The sequence below is a fragment of the Clinocottus analis genome, unplaced genomic scaffold (genome assembly GCF_023055335.1).
Source record: "Clinocottus analis isolate CAN_PGR_092001 unplaced genomic scaffold, fCliAna1.0.p SCAF_13, whole genome shotgun sequence".
In the NCBI taxonomy this organism is placed as follows: Eukaryota; Metazoa; Chordata; class Actinopteri; order Perciformes; family Cottidae; genus Clinocottus; species Clinocottus analis.
The window spans coordinates 5,125,433-5,138,545 of record NW_027175854.1 but is presented as its reverse complement, the minus strand read 5'-3'; the positions used below and the strand labels follow the sequence as shown (position 1 = coordinate 5,138,545).

The window sequence follows — 13,113 nt, the reverse complement described above, 5'->3', positions numbered from 1 at the left end:
ATGCTGGCAATACTAATGGCATTGCTACTGTGACTTGCAAATGTTAGCATGTGAACATACTACGGAAAGATGAACATGGTAAACATGCTCGCAAAAAAGCCAGATGTTTTGTCATTGTCATTGTAGACCTTGTGGGAATATTCAGCTCAAAGCACCACTGTGCTTAAGTACAGCCTGACACAACTATTACTTTGACTGCTGATTCAGCAGTTTTTTCAGGTTAGTTTATTAGATTGAAGGCAACCATGTGTGACTTTCAGCATGGCATGAAAAGAAACTTTTACATTGATTTAAATCCTTTTATGACAAAAAATGTGTAGTTAAATCTAAAAAATCAACAATCAATTACGTTGTGGAAGTGATAATGTTCGTGATTGTGGTCTCTATCAGATATTAAATGGTCCTCAAGGTACAACTGCTTTATCATGCATCAATTATTTAACAACAACAAAAAAGAAGAATGGACAAAATATTCAATATGATGGATTGTCCTCTTTGAGCAAGCTTATAGGGTCTGCAAGCTGTTTTTACAGCTTACTGAAATGAAAATCAATGGCAACCTGAAAGGGTGGAAATCAATCAAAAAACCTATAGCAGGCTCTGGAAAATTGATTTGTGTTAATGTAAAATTTGAAGTTAACGGCCTCAGATGTGCTAACACACCAGTATGGTCCGTTAACTCACACACCAGCTTGACTTTTTCACACACCATAAAATGTGACTGGGTGTGCATGCATGTGCATTTGTGTACATGTAAGATGTTTATGTGTGCTTGAAGGTCAGATACTCACGCCTGCATGGTTGTTGTGGCAGTTTGAAAGCTGAACATATTTTCCTTAGGGAACCAGTTAGTGTCCTCTGCAATTAGAGAGAGAAATGATCATTCCAGGGTTAAGTGGAAAAAAAGAGAATAATCTATGTGTCATATTGGCAAACATCGCAATAAATATATTAGAAATATGGAAGCACAAAACCAGCGACAGCACCAGCACTTCACAGTCCACCACTCCACAAATGGAGAGAGGGAGACACACAGAAGGAGACAGCAGAGGAGAGAGACGGGGAGACGAAGAGTCAGATATACAGACCACCATGTCACATCCAACACCAAACCCTCAGAGCTGAGAAGAAATAGATTTAACTCACTTTCAATGAACATTTTACTTTAATTCATCCGGACTGCTGGCTAAGCTGTGTTATTTCATTGGACTGATATTAAATGGTAAAAAGAAATAAAATTACAAACTAATAGCAAAGTGTTTTAGTTATTCCTTACAGAATGCTCACTAAATATTAAGTGTGCTTGTTTTCACTCAAGTGGTCCTTAAACCTCCACAAAGCCTAGAATTATCACTTGTAAACAAATATAAATAATTAAACTGTTGCGCACACTAGACTCATAGGGGATTAATAAAGTTCCAAGTGGATCTTTAATTTTCAACAAAAAAAGGGATTGAAATTAGTCAAATGCTATTTCATCTCTGGTCCAATACCAAACCCGCTAATCCCATTCAAAGGGTTTTATGAACAAACCCTAAACCCCCTTTCCCGCCCTCGTTTGGAATTCAGCGCCTCTCCCTTGCTCTGTGTCCTCCGCCCTCTCACCTCTCTCCAGCCCAGTCACCCGGTCCACACTCCACATCCGCTCTAGGCGTCGGTGCTGCTTGCCTGCCTCTCGGTTTGCGCTCTCCAGGTCCAGGGAGCCTTGGCTTCGCGACGGGGCGCCGCCGCATGACTCACAGGCCAGCCCGCTGCACTCCGCCTCCCCTTTTCCGCCCTCGCCCCAGCCGCGGATGTTGTGGGCGCTGACGGACGTCTGCATCGGGGGTTGAGACAGGTGGTGGTGGTGGCCGTGGTGGTGTGTTCCATGATGGGAGTGGGATCCAGCGACGGATAAAGACTGCTGCAGGTTGCTACTGCTGCTCCCGCTTGCTCCGCTACTTCCTCCACTACCGGTGGGTGCATTGGTGCCCAGGAGGCCGTGGTGGTGGTGGTTCCCGTGGTGAGTGTCATGATGGTTCCTGTGATGGTGGCTGGCGCCACGGCCGCCGCTGGCATGGTGGTGCTGGGTTGGAGACGATGAGGTGGAGGAAGGGGAGGTGGAAGGCTGGATCAAGCCACCTCTGGATCCCGCCCCACCACTCCCTGACTTCTCCTTCAGGACGTCCAGTTCCAGGCTCTCCTTGCTGCCCCGGCCGCTGTTCATCAGCATACCGCGCTGGGTGGTGATGGTGTACACGCGAGCAGGCTGCAGGGTGCACTCAACGCACTTCTGCTGGTCTTCCTCCGCTGAGAAGCTGCGCTCGAGGGACAGACGCGATGCTTTGGTAGAGATGGTGATAGAAGGGGGAGGAGGCTGGAGTAAGCCCAGTGGAGGTTTTACCCGGCTGGGCTCCCGTTTGTCCTCACAGCCCTTGGTGGTGTTGGAGCAGGGATGGAGGTGGTTGTTGTTGTTGGGGCTAATCTTCTCACTTGGCGACTCCGGGTCGGGACCCACCAAGGTTTCACACAGAAGATGAGCTAGAATAATAGAAAACAGACAATATGAGTGCTTACGAATGAGGAATAAAAAGAGGAGGCAGGAGAGAGAGAGAGAGAGAGAGAGAGAGAGAGAGAGAGAGAGAGAGAGAGAGAGAGAGAGAGAGGACAAGCTGAGGATGACGCAGAGGAAAATAGCATCATCTTTCTTCGGTTACCAACTATTGTAGTGATCCAACTACTAATGATCGCGGCATTTTCACAGAGCATGAGGTGAAGCAGGTGGAGGAAGGATTAAAGACCACAAAGGAACAGGCAGAGCAGGATAGAGGGATGGACAAATGGCAGGATGTCTAAGACGCTGACCTGATCCGTTTCGGTTTTCAGGGTGTGTATGGGACAGGTACTCTCCAAATGCTCGCGCTGCTCTGTGGGGACACATGACACACATAAAGACATTATTCATGGGTGGAAAGTAGTGGTGAGTTGAAAGGAGAGGAAATGGAAGGGTAGAGAAAAGAGAAGGGCAAGAGAATTGTAAATTATCAAACTAATTGGCTTCTTTGTGGGCTTGTACCACCCACAGATTAAAGATGCAGCTGTTTTATCTGCACTCTTCAGGCAGCCTCTGACTGAAAGAGAAACAGCGTATGAGACGGTCGGAGGAGATACTGGAGAGTGAAGGATGGTTCAACTTCGTTTGTCAGTATGTCAGTTTTTGTCAGTGGGTGTAATTGCAGTTGCCGACCGTAAGTGTGTTCGTGTCCTTCTTTCATGCACGCAGGATCTATGTGTGGACGTAAACTGTATCTTTGTGTCGAGGAAAATACGAAACCTTGTCAACAACTGGAAAAGAAATGTCTTGGAGATTTGCTAAAAAAAAAAAAGATGCTGTGGGCTTGATGACCACAGTACTGCATCCGGTGCTTAGCTTTCTTATGGTCTTTCTTTTAGTCACACAAAGAAATAAAGATAAATATAAACGCTAGAGACGTCCATTCAGCCACTTACAACTAAAACTCAATATCATAGAGGGTTTCAGCTTTTAATAGAATAGCCCCGGGTCTCGCAATTGAATGACAGTGACCTCCTAATGTTCCTGTGTGTGACAGGAGAGGAAAATGAGCAAGAGAGACTGGGCAGACGAAGAAAAAGACAAATCACTCTGAAGATGTGCTTTCAATGTCAATCTGGAACTCAGAGGGAATGAGCCTCAGTATTAACTATTAGGAATAACGACATGACGAGAATGAGGAAAGAGTGGAGGGAGGAGAGGAAAGGAGAAAAATGGGAGTAACTCTAATACTGTATGCTAGTTACTTCTGTTGCAAGGATCATGATTATGTGAGTCGTAATGTTTTCAGTCCACTTTTTAGAGGTAATGCTGCAGTTTTTACCTTTTATTCAACTCGTGCTGTTTAAATTACCCAACAGCGTATAAAGATGTAAGACTTAGTGCCTCCAAGGCTTACGTCAATAAAACGCATAACCTGGTGCAAAAAGCATTACGCATCTTCAACTTTACATTGATGTGATCCTCAAAAATAACTTGCTGTGTCCGCAATTTCGGTTATAGTATCGCCCGTTTACAGTTCAGCACATTCAGGGATGTGGCCTCTTTCCCAATGCAGCTCGAGTTGGAGGTGACTGTGCAAAAGAATCCCCTGAATACGGGCGAATCTGTGGGTAAACGCCTCCTTCCTGGCAGCTCTGTCAATTATTAAAGCCGGTCCAACACAGCAGGCACACACAGTAAGAGCAGGAGTGCAGTGAAGACCTTTTCCAAACATTTCTCTTTCCTTCTCTCTCTTGCACTGACTGTTTAGTTTCAACAGATCCCAGTCAGACAGATTACATTCTACCAATATTCTACCCCATTAGAAAGACCAAAAAAAACAGATGTTTTTTATCACAGCATTGGTTAAGATACTGTATGTGACCCATAGCAGCTTCATACTGTTAGCCTGCAGTCCCAGAAACCAACCGGTAGGCTAACATTGTGCTGTAATACTATAACAGCAGCTTTTCTATGGGCCAGTTAGTCCGGTGTGATTTGATTAAACACACATTGATGTAAGAATATGCACCATATAAACACAATATAAACTGAATTAAAGATTTAAAAAACAGATGTGACTGTACAACACATGGCCTCAAGACTAGCAAATAATGCAGGTGTCATCTTAGAGGTACAAGCTTGAGATTTCTGTGAATGCGGCACTCGGCAGTGTGAGTGAGTGAGTCACTCTCCATACTATATGTTCAAGAGCAAAAGAAAGGACAGGCCAGCAAAAAGATATGCAATGTTTGTTTCTGCGTGCGTCTGTCTCTGCATACAGAAATGTAACAAGCAACCAGCCCAGTTCAGGACAGTTGTGATAAATGTAGTCCACGCTCAAATCAGCAGGTGTTCCTCTGAAGCTCTGAGACACTTTTATTTTGCCCATCCTTTTTATTATTCAACAGGCCGGGCACTCTGATTAGAATCAGCAAACAATGGTGCAAGAGACTCGCATCATCCATTATACATGAGAGGAAACTGAGTCGGAAACGGAGAGAGCGAAGCACCTCTCAATCCATCCATTAAACAAACCCTCTCTCTGTGTTGTCTCATATCGCTTATTTGCACCTATACTCCATATATGATATGTGAGCATGACACGTCAGGGACACAGGTGCATGAGGCAGCAGGGGAGATAAAAACCCTGCGCACATGTGAAGAAGGAAGGCGGAGAAGTTGGAGACCGGAAAAAAAGAGGAAGAGCCTGGCTGGCATATATGAAATTCGTCCTGCATGCTCTCAGACATGTGACGGGGGTTTGGGGAGAGAAACGAGTCAGGGAGGGGAGCTTGTGAGGAGGAGAGACGGGATTCCAGCAGAGAGGAAGAGGAGTGTACAGAAAAATGGGGGCATATTAAATATGAAAGGTGGAGTAAACTTGAGGAAACCAAGGCAGACAGAGAGAACACAGGCAGGACAATGAGGAACAAAGAAATGCAACGGACAAATGCGTCTATTTCCTTCCTCTTAACAACTACATCTTTGGAAAAAAACAACAACTCAAGCCTGAAGGACTGTGTCATTTAACCCCTTAAGTGGCTTCTACAGTCCCATTGATACATATTTCATAACATATTGTAGTCTAACAGCAGTGACGAGGATGGCACATGCTCAAGTTCCGGTTTCTGGATTGAGATCAAAGTAGATATTTTGATTATTATATAAGCTGTATGAGAGTGAAACCTTTAACCTTAAAGCTAAAGTAGAAATATATTTCATAATAGTGTGAACATTAGTGTCATGTTTTAGAAACTGTTTCAGGGGGGCAAGTTTATGAGCTTATAGGAAGTTGGGAGTTGGCAACCAAAGAGTGAATTTTAACACCCATACTCTGCCAAGTCTTGGACAGGTATTATCTTTTATAACAGGGAGATGACCACAACTCTCTGGATGTGCTTCATGTTACTTTGCATAGGTCGTTCTAGTTTCTTCAGTAATGCAAAAAAATAACAACACATTATTCATTTTGGCCGTTTGCGCAGTGTTGTTTGTCTCACATGAGTGAAGGTTGGATATCCTGACAACATCACTAATGAATGCCATGTTTTAAGCTGCCAACTCAGCTGTTACAATGTCCCTGACACAACCACAACCAGCGCTTTTGGAAACAGTGCTCGCCGACCCAACAGGTCCCTAAATTCAATGACAAAATACTGACGCCCCTAACAGCCATGTGACAACACAGTTGTTGAGGCACAAAACGAGAAACAGACATCGCTTTCTTTTGTGAAATTTTGATATTTCTTGTTTCGTCATGGCTTTCATAGCTTTAGCACTTAAACATAAACATATGCCGCTATTGGTAATTTGCTGAAATGACGAATGCTCTTGTTGTTCTAGGGAGAGACAGTCTTCAGTCATGCAACACAGATGCTCACGGTACAATGTCTTGAACAGAGCTACTCTCTAAGAGTAACTGTAATTTTCTCATACCCTGTGTGGGTGCAAGGTGCAACCTGAAGCTCCCGCTGAGTCAGCAAATTAATACCGTACAAGTATATTTTTCTCCTTGTCGAGGTCTACGGTTCAGAACGTACTTAGCATTAAAGCTGAATGAGTCAGACACAATTACAAACACTGCACTCCTCCTTTAAACACTTTCCTCCACAAACTTCATGAACCACTTCACAGTTGGATAAAAGTATCCCACACAACAGAACTATACACCTGAGTCGTCCATCTCTCTTTAATGGATCTAGACAGAACAATATGCATAACTACACTTGGCAGATGAGAACATTATATAACTGTAAACATACCTTTTATCTCCAGTCTCTCCAAGTTTGTGCTCACTAATGCAGATACAAATGGTAAAACACTACTCATTACTTATTCCAGTGTTCCAGTGTTTCTCCTCGTCTTTGAATATGTTTTTAGTGCTCATCAATTTAACCTTTTCCTGGTTGAGTTTGCCCTCACAGGTGAAGCCCAACCACATTAGGCAAACTATTGTTTACAAAAAATCAGAGTACTTTGTCTTCCATGAGGAGACAAATTAAAGTAAACATAATGTGTGGACTAAAGGTAAAGGCAATGCAATTAAATGCAAAATACTGGTTAGAATGCAGTGCTTTCTTGTGCCATAATTTCAATTCAAACTCTCTCCATGCCTTCAAAATGGACTAGCAATTAATCTGATCAAAGACCTGACATGTATTGAGGCATGTATTTTAACGCTGCTGCTATATGTAGTATTTCATTCTGTTATTGACCCATATCTAATCTCATTCCTTTTCCCTGTCGATTCGCATGCCGTTTATAGCTGTGACCATATATCTTTAGAGGACAAGTGGCTGGAGGCTACAAACAGGCCATCACTCCCCTGGCAGTGTTCCTTCTGGTCTGAATATCATCAGAGCTGATGTCTCCCCGGGCGTCACCACTGTAAACAATGGGCTGCCAAGTAAAGAGATTCCTCACTCTTAATGCTCCTTAATCGAATTCTCCTCTCAGATGGTCTAATTGAATTGGGTTTCCTAACACACACACACACACACACACACACACACACACAGTGGAGGATACACACACACAAACACAGAGCTGAGGTGATGAGAACCTGTTGAGAGGCTTGCTCCCTGCGTGTGCTGAGGACCAAAGGGACTTGGGAATGTTAATTGCGAGTCTTGAAAGTGTGGTGCATCATGGGACATGTGGAAACAGAGCACCTGATCTGGGACCTGATTTAAAATGTCAGTATGTTAGTTGCCCAAGGCTACCACATGCAGCGCTCAGTGCTGCAATTGATTCACTGACACAGTGGCCTTTACACATTTAACATGAAAGTAAAGCATATTTTGTAAAAAAAAAAAAAAAAAAAGAAAGAAAGAAAGAAAAATGTAAAACATACATAAATATTCCGCACTGTACAGTTTGACCTTGTGAATTGACAAAACAATATGCACTCAAGGTCCTTTTTTTTAAGCTTACAACCATATCACAAGGTCTTCATTGGCAACATAAACTTGCTTAGTCACTGAAGTCTAGAAGAAGTGCTCAGAATAGTGGAAAGTTTGAATACATTTCAACCTGGGCTGAGTTTGTTTTGTCAAAGAATAACTAAGAACAAGAAGGAATATGCACTACAGCAGCCAGACAATCACACAGCACAGCTGGAGCCCTAATCATTCTTCAGACTGTAATCAATAACATCTGCCTCGTTCTGCATATTTATGGCAACGACTGTCTGATTGAACAGAAGAGGGACAGATGGATGTAATAAAAATGCTCAAATGTGGATGCTAATAAAAATCAGAAATACACAGTGTATATATTAATATATACTAAATACATGAACAAAATGCAAATAATGAAGCAAAATGAAGCAAGATTTTAGCTTCAGAAGGAACACTGTGTCCCTTTGTTGTGCTTGAGTGAATCTGAATAACTGTTATTTCAAAAAACTATTACATAACAGCCCTCGACCCTCATGAGCCGTGACTGCATGTCTGCCACGGTGACAGTCGCACCTGTCGATTGGCCTGAATAAACTAAGACACGATATTTCATCTTCACCCGTCCATAAAAAACAATCCTTTCATCTTCCATACCATCTTTCACACTCGCAGCTCCGTGAGCGCCGATGTCCGACGCCCTTTTCCCTAAACCACAGCACAGCCTCTCTGGCCGATATTAAGATCAAAGCGTTCGCTCTTTCACTCAATGTCGCAGAATTCTGGTGTGTAAATTGGAATTAATCTCATCCTCTCTCTTCCCCCCCTCGCTCTCAGTCGCTCGCTACTTCTCATGAGCTGCTGGAGGGGAAAGTGTGACCTGTTTCATAACCAGCAATCCACAAACATGCATATGATGACAGGAGTGCAGACACCGGGGACAAGAAGCGAGTCTCTTTAGTGTTTCCTGTGTGTATTGCTTGTTTGTATTCTTATGAATGTGGTCATCCACTCTTGAGTGATGTCAGCTAACAAAGCCTCATATACCTTGATGACTAAAAGGGCCATATGTTCGAGCTTTACACAATGTCGCTTATGAGTGTTTTCTCATCTGGCATACCTATTTGTATAGGAATGACTAATTCCTCAAGTCATGCCAGCAGCATGGCTCAAGGGTTTGCAATATGTGATTACCATCAAATGTGGTACAGACATTAATGGTTCCCAGAGGGGGACTACTGACTTTGGTGACTTTGCCTTGCCTTTACATTCGCCACCTTCATCAGATTGACATTTTCGTGTGGTTAGTGGCATGTCTTGATAACTATTGCCAGGAAATTTGGTAAAGAAGACATCTGTGGTCCCCAGAGGATGAATTCGATTGACTTTGTTGACCTTTACTGTAGTGTGTGTGTGCGTTTGTGCGTGTGTGTGTGTGTGTTGTTTTTAAGATACTTGAATAAACTCACCATGTGTACAATATATGCAAAAGAGAGAAGGAAAGATGGAGGATGAATTTGCAGATAGGCGTGTGTGTGTGTGTGTGTGTGTGTGTGAACACCTGAGTCTACTCAAACAGCAGTGATTTTATATTATGGTATGTCCTCTAGTATGATTTGAGAGCTAAGGTGACACTGTATAATGACGCCAACAGGACACTACTGCACCTGCAGATAATAAATTGATGAGTCAGAACTCAGCTATGAGGTCAAAAATTAAATTGTCAAATTAATTGTGTTTCTGGGGTAAATTCCTTATAATATTATTGCACTTTGCTATAAATTGGTGCATGTAATACACCCATAGATCTGACACTGCAAACGGAGCTCTAGCACTTAAAATCGGAAGAGATTTAAAGATGCAGAGTCCAACCTGCCCTTCAGATGGATCGAAGAAGAGAAGCGAGTGATACAGGTGAAATGGAGAGAGCAGTGTATGCACACAGGCCTGACTGTATACACGTAGATATTTGATATGTATGTGTGGGGTGGAGAGACGCAGGGAAACAACTTTTGCATGTTTGCTTCCACATCCATGAGGTTATGTGCAGGTGAAGGGCTAATTAATATTGGATGTGGTTCAGCTGCATTTCCCATCTAAAGGAGCAAAGGTATTGCCATTAACTCCGAAAAGATGTTTACTCTGAATTATGAGTGTTTGTGCTTCTGTCTGTGAGTGTGTGTTTGTTTGTTTGTGTGCGAGAGACAGAGACAGAGACAGAGAAGGGAGTATACATATCCCCAAAAGTACATGAATGTGTTTGTGTGTGTAGTAATAATCCTCCATAATATTTATATTTCAGAAGTTCCAATGAAGACATGAAGAAAAAAGACTCAGCTTTGAGATAGACTCTCACTTTCTCTCCCTCCCTCACACACACACACATTTACAGTAGACTATACGTGCCTGGGACACCCTCCGTAGTCACTTGCAATTGTGTATGAGCATCACATTCTCATCTCAAGGTGGCCCACATAAAACACACACACACACACACACATACGCACACTGCGATGCATGCAAAGGAGGACCCTATACGGGCTGTGTGGTGTAAAGAAGACACATACACATTTGAGATAATGACGTAATAGCACGTCAGCCCACATCTGTAGACGATGGACGACATTGCACAAGTCAAGGTCAATCATTGATTGATTTCAAATCGCAAAGCAGGGCCCGCTGTGAGGCCACTGCTGAAGCACAAGAGCACATTTTCTATGCTGATCTCAGTCGGGATCGCAGCCCACAGTGTGGACACATGAGCACAGTTGCACGTGCTTTTCTGCAAACTGCAGCTTCAGCTCAACCACAGTCAAGCAGATGGAGATAGAGAAGCTATTACTTTGCCTGCATTGTGCTAGAACAGCTGGATGCGGACTTGGTTATATAAAAAAAAAAATCCATACAGTGAACGAATGAGTCGTTAACAGCTTTTAACGACTTGGGACTGGTGCCAAACAGTCTGAGTCCCACACTGCTCCTTCTTTTTTTTTTCATCCAGGCTGAATAAATTAACACGTCGCTTACCAGCGCTGCCCTCTGTGACCGGACCGATAACTGATCGAGATCGGTGATCACTGCAAACGACCGAATCGATTGCGGTGATTGATTCATTTACGGTTGGATCATTTTCACGCTATGGGTGTGAAGTCGGCAGCCGCGGGGTCGATGCGGCCAGACAGAAAGGCATGTTTTTTTTTTGTTTAAATCCCCATAACGGTACATGATAAACACACATCACACAATGGTTGATCATCATGTTGATCTATTTTAGCCCACCAAAGTCAGAGAATGTTAGCCGACAGTGAGTCACAGCAGACCTCGCGTTGCCTCTGCATGACTTTCATTACACAATGATGCTTCATTCACAACATCAGTAAAAGCTCCGGCGCCGCATGGGCACAACGGCTTAGCGCATTTAGTCCAAATAAAACACAGTCTCGTGGAATTAAAGGATCACCTTCTCGATTGACCTGTATTGCTCACCACAGGTGCTGTTTGGAGGGGATGCGGGCTCATTTAAGCACACGTTTGCACAGATGCGCCCGGGGCGAGACGGGACAGTCGGCAGACGTGCGAAAAGCTCAAAGAGCCTCTCTGCGCAACACAAACCAGGACGAGCTGTACCCAGGAAAGCGCAGTGGTAATTCAACTGTCACACGTGGCAACTTCACTTGGGTCGCACCTGAAGGCTGCCGAGTCTCCCTCCCCCCCGGCTGCCATTTGATGGGTTGGAAAGGCGGAGAGCCCCCGAGTGATACTCACCTAACTTTTGCTGCCACAGAGGATATCGCATCGTTTCTTAAATTCTTCCTTTTGGACACGGCAGCTCCCATGCTGACATGGAAACGACGCACACGGGGAAACGGTTCATTCCAAAGACTCGGCGGCGGACGGAGAGAGGGAATGCGACAATGAAAACAGTGGAAAAACCGCAAAAAAAGTTGACGGGAAATCCGGGAGCAGCAAGCATGTCACGCACGCGTCTGCAGAGCAAAGGACGCACAAAGAGAGCTCTCTCTCTCTCTCTCTCTCTCTCTCTCTCTCTCTCTCTCTCTCTCTCTCTCTCTCTCTCTTTCCGGATATGAGCACGTAGGGTAGCTGCACAGCTGTCAGTGTGTGGCTGAAAATACACGGTCCTCTTTGCCTCTCTCATTGATCTGAAAATGGAATGAAAAGAGGGTTGGGGTGATGATATCACCGCCATCATCCCGAGGAGGGGGTTAGGCGGGTTGGGCGGGGTGGTGGGGGGGTGCAGGTCCAGTGCAAGGGACACATGGTGCTATCCATACCGGAAACTCTGCCTTTCATCTCATCCAGTTTTGGATCAGATTGCGTATCTTTTATGTAAACGGTCATTTTGGCAAAATGTCTCTCTCTCTCTCTCTCTCTCTCTCTCTCTCTCTCTCTCTCTCTCTCTCTCTCTCTCTCTCTCTCCCTTTCTCTCCACAACCAAGGACAGAGGGAGCAGTGAGGCTGAAGCTCTGCAGTGCTCTGTGAGCATCACTTCAAAAAGCATGAAAACAATAGCTTTAGACTGTGATGGGTTTTTTCCTTCTTCAAACAAATGTGATCAGTATTCAAAAGAGTGCAGGAGATGGAGAGATCATAAAGGGCAGCTCCTTGCATCTGTAGAGCAGACAATCCTTGCAGCAGGAGCACTCCTTATGAGAGGTTTCTTTCCTCAATCAGGGCAGCACAATGCTCCCATTTTGTATTTAATTCCTATTGCAAGTGTGGCTGCAAAATAGGTATACACATGATATCCCTAACTGGTGATCATGATTTGCCTTAAATATTTTATTAAAGCAATTTGAAATAACTCCATTTGTATTCAAGAAGAGTATACGCAGTCAATATTTCAGAAGAGTGTCAGTGGTTTGTAATCTGCTGTTGTGGACCTCACCAAGCAGTCACACAGTATGTGGTTGTTGGTATTAATGGGATGGAATGGCTTCTGAAATGGCTTGAATGAAATGAGTCTGAGAAGCAATATTTTTGTTGGACTGCTCACATCTTGTATACATGCGACCTGCAATCTGCTTTCATTCAAGAGCTCACAAACCAGAAAAGGTTTCTCAACAAGGCTGAAAAACTACAACAATGGTTGTGTTGGCTGTTGGCACATCTGACGTGGGATGCACATTCAACATAAATGTGATGGAAAACAAGTTATTAAAC

General features: G+C 43.9%; 1 protein-coding gene across 1 annotated transcript in view; it reads right to left on the bottom strand.

Annotated features, from left to right (window-relative positions):
- Positions 1–11,918, bottom strand: part of nsmfa (NMDA receptor synaptonuclear signaling and neuronal migration factor a) — a 33,401-nt gene extending 21,483 nt beyond the window's left edge. The window contains 4 exon segments of the mRNA XM_068574556.1: positions 773–858; positions 1,606–2,520; positions 2,845–2,906; positions 11,698–11,918. Coding sequence (XP_068430657.1) covers positions 773–858; positions 1,606–2,520; positions 2,845–2,906; positions 11,698–11,768 — 1,134 coding nt within the window. The 5' untranslated portion in view covers positions 11,769–11,918.
- Between the last annotated feature and the right edge of the window lie 1,195 nt (positions 11,919–13,113).